At 36.5% G+C, this 12,670-nt stretch overlaps 1 protein-coding gene and 2 long non-coding RNA genes across 4 annotated transcripts; 1 reads left to right on the top strand and 2 right to left on the bottom strand.

Moving 5' to 3' along the window:
- The first annotated feature begins 477 nt into the window (after positions 1 to 477).
- LOC109341241 (putative aminoacrylate hydrolase RutD) lies at positions 478 to 11,922 on the top strand. Of its 2 annotated transcripts, none has more exons than XM_019579096.1 (11): positions 478 to 732; positions 1,070 to 1,253; positions 1,816 to 1,898; positions 2,217 to 2,317; positions 2,471 to 2,566; positions 3,222 to 3,275; positions 4,397 to 4,545; positions 4,665 to 4,782; positions 4,931 to 5,018; positions 10,545 to 10,774; positions 11,527 to 11,922. In XM_019579096.1, the coding sequence occupies exons 1-10, from the start codon at positions 582 to 584 to the stop codon at positions 10,739 to 10,741; spliced, it is 1,221 nt and encodes a 406-aa protein (XP_019434641.1). In that variant the 5' UTR covers positions 478 to 581; the 3' UTR covers positions 10,742 to 10,774; positions 11,527 to 11,922. The 2 variants fall into 2 exon arrangements, with proteins under 2 accessions (XP_019434641.1, XP_019434642.1); XM_019579097.1 differs by having other exon boundaries at positions 11,523 to 11,922.
- LOC109341242 lies at positions 3,401 to 3,827 on the bottom strand. Its single transcript, XR_002106918.1, has 2 exons — positions 3,644 to 3,827; positions 3,401 to 3,603 (listed from the first exon to the last, which is right to left on the bottom strand). It is a non-coding gene; the product is annotated as an uncharacterized LOC109341242 (long non-coding RNA).
- LOC109341243 lies at positions 7,511 to 8,431 on the bottom strand. The gene is made up of 2 exons (XR_002106919.1): positions 8,329 to 8,431; positions 7,511 to 8,104 (listed from the first exon to the last, which is right to left on the bottom strand). It is a non-coding gene; the product is annotated as an uncharacterized LOC109341243 (long non-coding RNA).
- Positions 11,923 to 12,670: the final 748 nt, after the last annotated feature.

Raw genomic sequence — 12,670 nt, 5'->3', positions numbered from 1 at the left:
AACAAATATGCTCCCCACAAAATCATACTTTTTGTATTTAGAAGGACATCCCATCACCTTATAGATAAGAATATAATCTATTTCGATGTGTGTGACTATCCTCCCAAAAATTGTCGCTCCTAAAAAATCGAAATCTTAACTTTTTAGTTTTTTCTGAAGATCTAACGACATTTTATACAGTCTAATACTTTATTTATTAATAATTAATTTTGTAAGTGAGCTACCTATATTATTTAATTTCTATGAATCATAGGAGAATATAACAAGAAAATATAGTATGGTTATATTTGTGCAAGTCTTTAGTGAGAGAAAATTAACGTGTCATTGGTCCACCATTCTGGAATGTTAGGTTGTCTTGTATTGACTTTTGACACTGTCAGCGTCTAACATAGCTACCGACCATTTTACCAAGCCATCTGCCACGTGTATTCTTCCCTCTCCATCTTCTAATAATAAATATAATACTAATAACCAACCCTTTCACATTTCCTTCATTATCTCTTCTTCTATTACTTTTTTTTTCCATTTTCATTTCAATTCGATTCATTCCCTTTTTTATTTATCTCACGCGCCGCCGAACCATGCCGTATTGTGATATCGGAACGCTGGAATCACCGTCACCTTCGTTTTCTGCTGCCACTGTTGCTTCTGATGATTCTCGACTCAATAATGATTTGAAGATTTTTTATAGAACTTATGGACGTGGTCCTACTAAAGTTCTCCTCATCATAGGTCCTTGTTTGATTCATTCTTAATTTCTTATGCAATTGTATTTCGAGCAAATATAAGTCAAAATAGTCTTTCGGATAAAATGTCCGAACATCAGTTGAACTTTTTATGGAACAAATTGATATAATGTTTTTGTTAGGTTATGTTTGGGAGTTGAGGTTTGAACGGAAAAGAACGAAAAAGATCACCTGACAAATATATTTTATGACTCCAAACCTTTCTTCGAGTTTATGTCTAAAACTCCACTAGCAAAATTGTTATGGAATTTTTTACTTTATGTTTTTTGGGTTAGGAAGATTTTTTGTTGCAGTAGCTGATTTTACATGGAATTAACGGTCAGGATTGGCGGCAACGCATGATTCGTGGGGCCCACAGGTGATAGGTTTGACGGGAACCGATGTCCCGAATGACGATAATGGTGATGATGATAATGATAATGAATGCGGTGGTGGGATCCAGGCATGCGCGTTTGATAATAGGGGCGTGGGTCGGAGCTCTTCACCCGTTAATAAATCTGACTACTCGTGAGTTTTTTATTGTTAGGGAACTCTCCAATTTTCATTCATTGTTAATGTAACATCTATGGTCCACCCACATTTATTATCTATTATTGACTTTTAGATAGAATACACATAAATATGAATGATATATTGAAGATTGGTTCCGTCTTAGGAAACCTATTAAATTACTTTTGAAGATTTTAAGAATACAAATTAATCCTTAGATTTCAAGTTGGGATTAGTCCTTTTTAGCCTAATTTTTTCTGGGATTAATTTGATGCAACTTCAGATATTTAATGACAAATTTGGAATATTTAGCCACCATTTTGGACTTGTAATTCTTCAGGAACCAAATTGGTATACACGAGCATCAAATTGGGTGTTTGTTCTAATTTAAAATTTACTCTTTGACATCCAGTAGAAAAATTCTGAATTTAAATACTTATGCATTCATTCCGAAGGGATTTGATTAAGTGAATTTATGGTGGAACAATATGCATTGAAGTGAAATTTCAAACATTGAAGTGAAATTTTATTCGCTGAGTAATTTGAAATTTAACTTGGTATTGATAATTTTTGGCTGCAGAACCCAGATCATGGCAAAGGATGCCATTGCTTTATTAGATCATCTGGGTTGGAAAAAAGCCCATGTTTTTGGGCACTCAATGGGTGAGTACTTGGTCTTTTATCCTAAGTTTCATTTGAAACCTACTGACTAGAATTTTTGCTTTTGCATGAAACTGCTCAATAAGCCTTACATTGGTTAATATGATCAGGTCCGTAGTGTAGGTCTCTGATTTTCAGATGCTCAGAGCTTAGTTGAACTAGATATTGTTTGTATTGTGGAAGATGAACATATTTGATCTGAATAACATTTCAGTTTCTAACACATTTGGCTGTGACTTGATTTTGTAATACAAAATAAGTACTTTCTATAACTGACATGCTTTTAAGTAATTATCTAAATATCTTTTGGTATCGAAACAGGAGCGATGATAGCTTGTAAAGTAGCAGCTATGGTTCCTGATAGAGTCCTCTCCTTGGCCTTGCTCAATGTAACAGGTGGAGGCTTTGAATGCTTTCCAAAGGTATTGTATGTATATCTTTCTGAACTTGTTCAAAAGCAGAAGTGTTTTGATTTAATTTGTTGCAACAATACGGATTTGGTTCCACATTATAACTACAACTTGGACACAGTACCTGAAGTCCTCACAAGGTGCTTCATTTGTCTATTTTTGCAGTTGGATCGACAAACAGTCTCCGTTGCTTACCGATTCTTGAAAGCAAAGACTCCTGAACAAAGAGCTGCTGTTGATTTGGACACCCACTACTCTCAAGTAAAACATTTTTTTTTCCTTTGTTGATTATTTCCTCTTGATGAGTATCAGTGTTTTAAGTTGCGATTGTGGTCACGGTTACAATGATTGCAGTCATTGCGACGCTGGCTGCAGCTGTGGTGTGAATTATTTTGCGATTACAAAAATAATTTTGAATCCAATGTGGCCTGATGCGCTTTGATGCGGTCCGGTGCGGTCTAATGCAGTCCGATGCGGTTGGCTGCTATCCGGTTTGACCGAACTATTATGATTTAGTGTAACACCATAATTGCGGTGTGATACGGTTGCGACAGTCACCGCAATCACAATATTGCGGCCACTTCATGTGATGCGATCCACAAGTTAAGTCACTGATGAGTATAGTAGTCTCTTTAGCCTCTCTGTCTCCAGCTTCTTTCACAACCCCCATTCCAAATGCTATATTGAGCCCCAATTATTACAAAAGTAAGTGGAGGCTTAAAAAATGAATAACTGGGGATATTAGTATGTTCAGCTGATGGCTGTCAAGAGCGCCTGGCTCGTCAATACATTAATCTGAAGTTATATTTTTTTCATATATTGTAGCATCTGTCATCTACACAGTTACTGACAGTCTACAGGTTTATGCTCCTGCTTTCGTTAGGATGAATATTAATTTCTTTTTATGACAATGCAGGAATATCTTGAGGAATATGTTGGAACTGATAAGAGGAGAACAATCTTATATCAGGTGTGATATATTAAATGCACTTAATTTTAATTAAGCTGGTTTGTTGAGTCTGCTCAGAATTTATTACTTTTGTGATGTCATGGAGTGTTTCTATAGTTAAATAGCACTCTACCAGAAGCTTTTTATTAGGTATCTGAAACTGAATCTATAGTACTTAATACTTATGTATAAACTGCGCGAACATGACCTCTGAAACTGATATCAACAATCAGAGACAGTGTAAGAATCCTCATAAAGAACGAAATTAGACAAGAAAAAAACACTGCCGGAGCCTTAGTGGGTATGGTTCCTCCCAGTTCCACCAAAAACCTTACCTCTTTCCTAACCTCTTTTCTGGATCCCACTACCCCATTTACTATCCTGTCAACTGAATTCTCGTCAGAGTAATTCTCCTTTTGCTACCTGTTCATTTTGTTATGCTGCACTTCCTCAGTATGAAGAGATTCGTCATGAATGCTTTGTTGTTTCCCTCATGGTCCCCTGCTTCTCACCTTATTTCTCGCAAAGTATACCTTAGTTACTCTATCACATTTATATAGAAAAACAGAATTTATGCAGGTAGTTGCAGGCTTGCAGCTACTTCACTTTAGTTAAATCATGCAAAGGCATCTCCACCATGACTTAAGGCTCACAAATATTTGCATATGCTAGAAGTGTCAGAACTCAACCTTTTAAAACATTTTTTATTGTTTGATATGATTGACTTAGAATTTCCAAGTTTAAAAACAGACCATGCTTAGTCTCATGATTATTTTCGCACTTTACATAGGTATATGCTTGGATAGAGAGAGAAGGAAGGGATGTTTGGGCATTTTTATGAGAAGGAAAGAGGGCAGAGGGATTCAGTTAACCCTTCAAAATTCTAGAACATTTACCTGAGTTTTCAATTTGGGGAATATTGGAGGATAAATTAACTGATACATGATTATACTGCTATTGTTTCAAATTCATTTATATTATTAAACTGGACATGAGTTTAATAAATATTATTCCCGTCCTTTTCCTTTCCCTCTCAACTCCCAGGCACCTTACCAATTTGAACTAGCCATCACACTCTGCGATTAAGTATTATGAATTTTTTCCATCATGTGTTCCTAATTCAATACCATCATCTCTTTCAGCAATATGTTAAAGGTATATCAGCAAGTGGTATGCAATCTAACTATGGTTTTGAAGGTCAACTTAATGCATGTTGGACACATAAAATGACTCAAACAGAGATTGAGGTGATCCAATCTGCAGGTTTCCTTATTTCAGTTATTCATGGCAGGTGTGTGCACTGCTTAGAGACATTTATGTAATGCTGAAATATACATTACACAGAAATACATTATTTATCTATTTCATAGTTTTAACTTGAGATTGATTATACATTTCCTGCACATTCAGACATGATATAATTGCTCAGATATATTATGCAAAAAAGTTTGCTGAGAGGCTTCAACCAATGGCGAGAATGGTAAATCTTCATGGAGGTCATTTAGTGAGTCATGAGCGGCCAGAAGAGGTATTAAGTTTGCATATAAAACATATAATAAATCTCTGGAAACTTGTTATTGCTTATAATCTACAAAATTAGCATCTTATACTTCGCCTCTCTAGATTGATTTCCCATTATTCGTGAAGGTTAACACTGGATACATGTCAAAATTCAGGTTAATCAAGCACTTTTTGAATTGATAAAGGCATCAGAAGTGAAGATGAGCCCACATGAGTGGACTAATTTGCCAACGAAACAGTCTTGTAAGTATTCCACACAGAAGAAAATATTTTTTCTTGCACTTAATAATTCAGCACGAGCTCACACATGACACATGCAATGACTGTTTTCTGTAGCTTGGTGGGTTGTCAAAAAACGTGTGGTAGTCTAAGCTTCAAGCCGAGACGGACCCACGTTGGTGGGTGTTCGGGCTCATGTCCCCACTTAAAATTTTCTACTATGTAACATTTTTGTCCCCACAACTTAGTCAGGTTTGCCCCAAATACAAGGTGATAGGGTAAACTCCAAATTTAACTAACAACAGCCAATTCCTCTCTTTTGGTTTCGGGCTTCTCTTAATTCCTCTCTTCTCAGCAGCAAACCCAATTTCATTCACCCCTTGTTAAACTTTCCATGGCTTCCTACTTGGTTTGATGATTTATTTAGCACCTAGCAGCCAGGTCTCCACAGACACTAACTCCAATTTTAACTAACCACAGCCAATTTCTCTCTTTTTGGTTTCGGACTGCTCTTAATTCTTCTTTCTCAGAAACAAACCCAATTTTATTCACCCGTGTTAAACTTTCCGTGGCTTCCTACTTGGTTAGATGATTTAATTAGCACCCAACAGCCAAGTTTCCACAGACACAGAGCCATGTTTCAGTGCATACGTGGTCCCAGATGGATTCACAGGTGAATACCTTTAAGATTAACTAAATATTGTACAGGCCAAAAGAATTACAATAGCAAAATTAACATTGCCTGCAATGAAAGTTACAACAGATATCACAAATTGAAAATACAAGTTAGAATGTTGTCCAATAGGTTTGCCCCCACTAGCTCACTGCCCAAAACTTCTTGTTCCTATTCATGTGAGCATAAATATATGGTCTGATATCACATGCATACTTATATGAAATGTTAAGTATCAATTAATTATCACTGTATGTTCTGATGCATCATTTCCTATGCTTATGGTCATAAGTTATGATAATCCAAATATCTGTTGACTCCCTATTTGAAATATTAGAAGTTAACTAAGCCTAACTGTAGTATGTTCTAATGAATCTAACCCTAGACTTATGGGGCTTACGTTGGAACAATCTATCTAGAAGAGGGAAGATTATGGAATAAAATTAGTGCAATAAGTTAACAAGTGCATGGTTGTCAAATTCTTAACCATTTGAATCGAGTTGCCTTTGTTTTTTACAATACACATTGGATTTGTGAAGCTAGTTCCATTTTTATTTTGTTCTATTTTGAACTTAAATAATGATAAGGCTGAGGCAAAATATAGTGTAAGAGTTTGTTCAACTCTTGAATGGAGGGTTTAAAAGAGAAAAGAAGATAATAGAAACTCAAAATAATGAGATTGATGTTGATTGTAATATGATAAATGTTGAGATGTGATACCAAAGACAAATCCGACAGCTCTATTTATGCTAATTGTAGACTCTTATAATTAAATAAGGAAACAAATCCTCAAAGATCATTTAGGATAAAAGGGCGGGCCGAGTGTACGAAGCTCCTACCTACTGGGTCTAGGAAGGATAGATGTGTGCAACCTTATCCTCGCAAGCGAAGATGTTGTTTCTATAAAAGATCATCTAGGATAAAAGGGCGGCCAAGTGCACGAGGCTCTTACTTAGTGGGGCTAGGGGAGGGTAGATGTACGTAGCCTTATCCTTGCAAGCGAAGATGCTGATTCTAGGTTTCAACCCATGACCTTATGGTCACTAATCTACAACCTTACCGTTACGCCAAACTCACCGTCCTAAATATTCCATGATACAATGATGATATATTATGATGTATTTTTCATATATTGCAGAACTCTTCCTGAAGCTAAAACTTCAAAGCTTAAGCTTGCTATAATTAATCACACTAAAAAGAAAATGAGCTAAAAATAGAACATGCCAAACAATGTATAGTGGCTAGCAACTTCTTGGGAGACTCAAGATGGGGTCTGCCCATCTATGACATAGAACCAAGGCCAAAGCTCCTGAGACAAAAATATGGGGCTAGCCCATCTGTGGCAGGGACCCTGAGGATTGTGCAATTAGGTAAAGAACTAGAGCCAAAACATTTGGGATTGATCTGTGCTAATTTGTGTCACAACGAACGTAAGTTACTATTGGAATGACTGTTAACCAGAAGAGAAGTCACGTCAATAATATGATTCATTATTGGGAAAAAATCACTACTTGAATGATTGTCGCTGGCAAGATAAGCTACTAGAATAATTCATTAGACGGAAAAAATGACATGAAAGGCATGGAGAAGAAGCAAGTGCAGATACGAGTGTCTGCAGTTCACAACCCAACAGAGATACAGAACAATGTAAAGGTGGTGAACAAAGGTGATTGGGGCTAGGCTTGATTGAAGATGGTGCAATGGGGATAATGATGGCTGAGAGCAAGAAACATGGATGTTTCAGCCTATAGGGATCTAGAGGAATAATGGGTTACTATAAAAAAGCATAAAACTGAAAGCTCAAAACAAAAATGTATGCACCTGAATATGCGAAAGTGTATTATGTACCCATCCAACTCAAGCCACATTTGGAGGAGGTGGGGCCAGATCTTGACACAGGAAATCAAGGTGAGTCCAACAATTAGACTTACCACAGCAATAAACATTGTTGCACATGCCTTCACACTTCAAAAGAAGGTGGTGTTTGGATGCTGAAGTTGTGATGATGGAGCTTTCTGTGGAGGCACGTTTGAGCTTCTTTGCAGAGTAGTAATGGGGAGAGGCTGCTCTGAGGCGGTATGCAAGCCATTAAAGTAATTTTAGGTGACAATGTATGGAGGAAAATCTCAGTGGAAAATCTCACTTACAAGGAAAAAACAGAACTGACTACTAAATGAGAGCGAAAACATGTGAGATAATACATTGATAGAGGTGTGGGTGTCAAAAAGGAGAACATGATAGGAAAGGTTGTTGAGAAGTAAGTCTCATATTTTCTACCTCATTGACTTATGAATGGTTTAAATACATGTTAGACTACTTTTCTCATTACCAATTGGTTTTGAGATGAAACCTTAACATGGTATCAGAGCCAAAACCCATCTTCTTTCTGGTTGTCATGGGCCAAAAGATGCTCTTTAGTCATGAGTCAAAGGTAACCCTTCGTCTTGTTCGATATGATTTTGTGGAGGGGACATGTTGGGAAGTAAGTCCCACATTGCCTACCTGATTGTCTTGAGAATATTTTAAATACATGTTGGGCTATTCTTCTCATTGCCAATTGGTTTTGAAATAAAATCTTAACCTGGTATTAGAGCTAAAGCTCAACTTCTTTGCGATTTTCATGGGCCAAAAGATGTCATTTAATCATGGGTCAAAGTTAACCATCGTCTAGTCCGACAGACTTCTGTGGAGGAGGCATACTGGTAAGTAAGTCCCATATCGACTGCCTCATTCTCCTAGGATGATTTAAATATCTGTTGGACTCCTCCTTATAGTTTATGGGAAGCAAGACACCCAATGGACATTGCCAGGTGCTGCAAAGGCTCTTATCCACTTTCAAACAGTGAGTATGAAGTCCTTCCACAATTCTTCACTACAAAGGAACACCATCCACAAGTGTTACAAATGCATAGATACCCTGACCTTTGACCTCATGCTCCACACGAATGGCGGCAGCCTCTGCACATTGAGGATGTGAAACCAGAGATGATCCCATTTCAGTTATGTTAATTTGATTTCCACTTACATCAATGATGTCCTCAATTAATTCAAAGAGCCAATGGTACCCATCTTATTCACTGCTAGATATATGTTGTCTGGTATATTTCATGATCAGCATCAAAAGTTCCAAATGCCCTTGGACATGCACTCTTTACACACAAATAACCACTGCACTCATCTTCTACTTCAACACCCTCCTCACTCATTGATGGGAATGAGGAAGTTGCATAACCAGCCTTCTACGGCTAAATAGTACTACATTCCTTTTTTTCTCTGAATCATCTCCCCTTCATTAGAAAATTGTCTTGGCTCACTAAGGGGCCATATCTTCTACCCCAAACTTTGTACCACTTCATATACCCCTTGTTTTTCATTGGTTAGGAAAGTAAAACATGAATTAAATATATATTAACTTTATATTTTCTGACTAATGAGAATGAAATAATACATAGAGTTGTACACATCTTGGGACAAAAGATATACTTCTCTCACTAGGACAAAAAGTTGACCTCCTGTCCTAACTTCTTTTCATAGAAGACGAGGGTTGTTACCCATTTCTTCAGAGCATAGAACTTCTTCATAGCGTCCTCGATCTCCTTCACTGGCAACCTATTCAGAAGACCCACTTCTTCCCTTGCCTCTTAGCAGCAAAACATCTCTGTACTTTGGCTTAAGACACCAGATTAGTGCAAGTTAAAATTTCAGCAAGTTGCTTCTGGACTTCACCAACTCCACCATACCACTAGATGAGAGCTCATCCAATCACCCTCTTCACTGCCTCCGTCCTGAAGCACCGGAATCTCTATCTCAGCCATTGGTTGGACCAATGATGAAAAGTGCGGCTCGGTGCTCGAGACTCTCACCTAGTGGGATATGGGGAGGGTAGTTATATGCAGTCTTACATTCGCAAGGGAACAAACCGTTTTCATGTTTTGAACTCATGTCCTCTAGGCCAGGAGGCAATACGGGGAGAGTAAATATACATTTTCGCAAGCGAATGGACTGTTTTCATGATTTGAGCCCATGTCCTCCAGGTCATGCGGGAACCATTGTGATGCCCTAAACCCCTTATTAGAATGTATTAAAAGGAGAAATATACTTACTCCATCATAATACTCCTTCAGAGGAACGCGGAAAGCATTCTCTGTACAACCAAATGTCTAAAGTATCTCTTTAGTCCTTAGTATCCCCTTATACAATACATTACCCCCAAAGCCTTTAACAACCTGCTAGCTCATTAAAACTATAATATTCGTATGATACAAGTTGCAAAGGATGATATTGTTCTAATAACATATTGTATTGAATTGGAAGATCTAATCCTAATAGAGCCATAGAAAAATATACAATTGATATTAATCCTAGTATGAGAGGATGGCATTTTGTTGAGGTATTTTTTTTTTGGTACTACCCCTCTCAACAAGTGTCGCGCCTAGGAATGTTGGTCATTCTGGGGATCTAGCGAAGCCTTACACTACTAGACCAATACATTGTTGGTTAATTTGTTGAGATTTGATACAAAAGACAAATGCAACAATTCTATTTATACTCTACTTTTTTAGTCATAATTAAGTAAGGAAACAATCTGGAGAATATAAATAACCTAGAGAATATAAATAGTAAATAAGTCATGAGGGATATATACTCCATGGCATTATAATATATTCCAAGATACAATAACAATATTATGATATATTTTTAAGAGTTTAATATTTATATGTAAAGTTTTTTACATGGCCCATAATTATCCATATCCATGTGTACTACTTCTAAAATAGCTTGTTTAAATAAGCTAAATGGACTTTATGATTCAAATTTATATAGGTCATTGAGCTTGATAACCAACTGACTCTGATCTAAATTCTAATTTTGTGCAGGGTGGAAAGAGAAAAGGATGTTATTTGTCAGAACAGACATTCAGGGTGGAAGCAATGTCTCCTTGAAGTTTTGCTTATTAGGAAAACTGCATCATTGCTTAATATACTTCATTGGTCTCCTCATCTTAGCATTTGACTATGCAAGAAAGCTTCTAAAAAACTTAAAGCCTGTACGAGTTGGAAATTCATCCTCATAAGTTGAATGTCAATAACCCCTTCTTTTTTAAGAGGTAATTATGATGATTTTATTTTTACTTAAACATTCATTTCAACCCTTCGTGTTTATCGAACACAAGATGGTCTTCAAAATTTTTAAATATAAGTCAAATTAGTCATTTTCATAGTCAAATTTGTTCATATCAGGTAGTGGTGAGCATGAGTCAAGTTGGACTAGATAAGACTTGTCATTTATCCGACCCTAAATGTTGATCGAATTATTTGTTTGAACTTGGACCTGACTTTAGATCCGAAGCTAACCTAACCCTAAATATCGACCAAGTCAACCTTATGTATATGTCTTTTAAATAAAGTCTTCTCAATATTGTTTATTACAATGATTACGTATTTGACACATGAGATGATATATGAATATACATTGTTAATATTTATATAGGATGAACAAATTAGAAAATCAATGATACTTTCAATCAAAGATATGTCATTAATCTATACATTTAATAAAGACACAAAATATGATGAATGAATAACTATGTGACAGGCCTGGTCGAGTTATGTTTATCCTCTACCTGATCTTAAATATTGATTTGGTCTAATTTTTAAATCTGAACTCAACCATGTGCTCGATGAACTGGATGAGCGGTAGGGTCGAGTCCTGCTTACTACTACTGATATCAAAGTTGTAAAACATGTTAAAAAACTAATTTGTCTCACATTTAAAATTTTGGAGACCATTTTTAGTATTTGAATTTTTGAGGGACCTTGGTAAGAAATCTTATTTCCTTTACTGTTTCCTTCATTACAGTTGCACGTGGTTCATAAACCCATGTTGAATTGAAGCACGTGTTTTGCAAGATGAGGAGTATGCGGCAATGTTGACTCTAATTGTTTTCTCATGTGGGAAACGTGTGGTTTTATCGAACAACCACAAAAGCAAGAGAAGATCTCAATTTTGCAAGTGGGCTATTTAATATAGAATGGGTTTTGTGGGCAATGGATAAACAATTCAAAAGTGTAAAGTTAATATAGGAACATGTGTATTTAATTTCTAAGAGTTAATATTTTATGTTTTTCAAAATTAACATTATACTTTTGAAAAATTAACATAAAGTGGGTGATGCGGCTAGTAATTGTTTCCGTGATAGGGTATTTACATTTGTTTTTGTATACAAACTTGAAAGGGAGTAATGTTACGGAACTAAAAGTTAGGAACAAAGTTGTCCTGAAAAAAGTGAGGGAAAACTTTGTTCATAAGCAAATGTTGGAGAGATAAATTATAAGTTGAGGTAATATCATTTCATTAATATAAAAAAACAAACAACAATCAAAATATAACAAATGAAAAGTAAATGAATATAAAGAATAAATAGAATTATTATTATTATTATTATTATTATTATTATTATTATTATTATTATTATTATTATTATTATTATTATTATTATTATTATTATTATTATTATTATTATTATTATTATTATTATTATGATTATGATTAGCACGTGAATAAAGGGGATGCCTTCAAATCAGGTTGGGATTTTGGGGAGATTAGGGTAGAAAGGGCTCCCTTCTCCATTGAGAAGCAAACCTTTGGTGATGGGGATGTCGCTGGATGAAGGGACGACGAAAATGGCAGAAAGAGCGGCGTCCCTTACGGTGGTGGTCATGACTTTCCGATCTCGAGTTAACCCGACTGCGAGGTGGTGCGTCTCCGCCTGGATATGGCTTGGCCATGGAGGTGGAGCCTCCGTGGTTCCGACGGCGAGGTGAGGATGATGGCTCCTTGAACCACCGTCCCTCCTTCTTCTCCGGTTGACACGCCGGCATCATTTTTGACGTAACACCCTGGTTTTGCGATGGTTAGGGGCGCTGGAACATGTTGACTTCTCTGTTTTCTTCTTCATCTTCTGCGGTTGTCATCGGCGTGGTTTCGGTGGTCTCATGGTGGT

Source organism: Lupinus angustifolius, unplaced genomic scaffold, assembly GCF_001865875.1.
Source record: "Lupinus angustifolius cultivar Tanjil unplaced genomic scaffold, LupAngTanjil_v1.0 Scaffold_415, whole genome shotgun sequence".
NCBI classification, from domain to species: Eukaryota; Viridiplantae; Streptophyta; class Magnoliopsida; order Fabales; family Fabaceae; genus Lupinus; species Lupinus angustifolius.
The sequence above is the reverse complement of the archived record's forward strand: the minus strand, read 5'-3'. Positions and strand labels throughout refer to the sequence as shown.

Excerpts from the sequence above, each read along its gene's own strand:
- LOC109341241 (XM_019579096.1), top strand. The coding sequence starts at position 582 with ATGCCGTATTGTGATATCGGAACGCTGGAATCACCGTCACCTTCGTTT. Across the intron at positions 733-1,069 it reads TAAAGTTCTCCTCATCATAG|GATTGGCGGCAACGCATGAT; the intron begins GTCCTTGTTTGA and ends ATTAACGGTCAG. Across the intron at positions 2,567-3,221 it reads TGGACACCCACTACTCTCAA|GAATATCTTGAGGAATATGT; the intron begins GTAAAACATTTT and ends ATGACAATGCAG.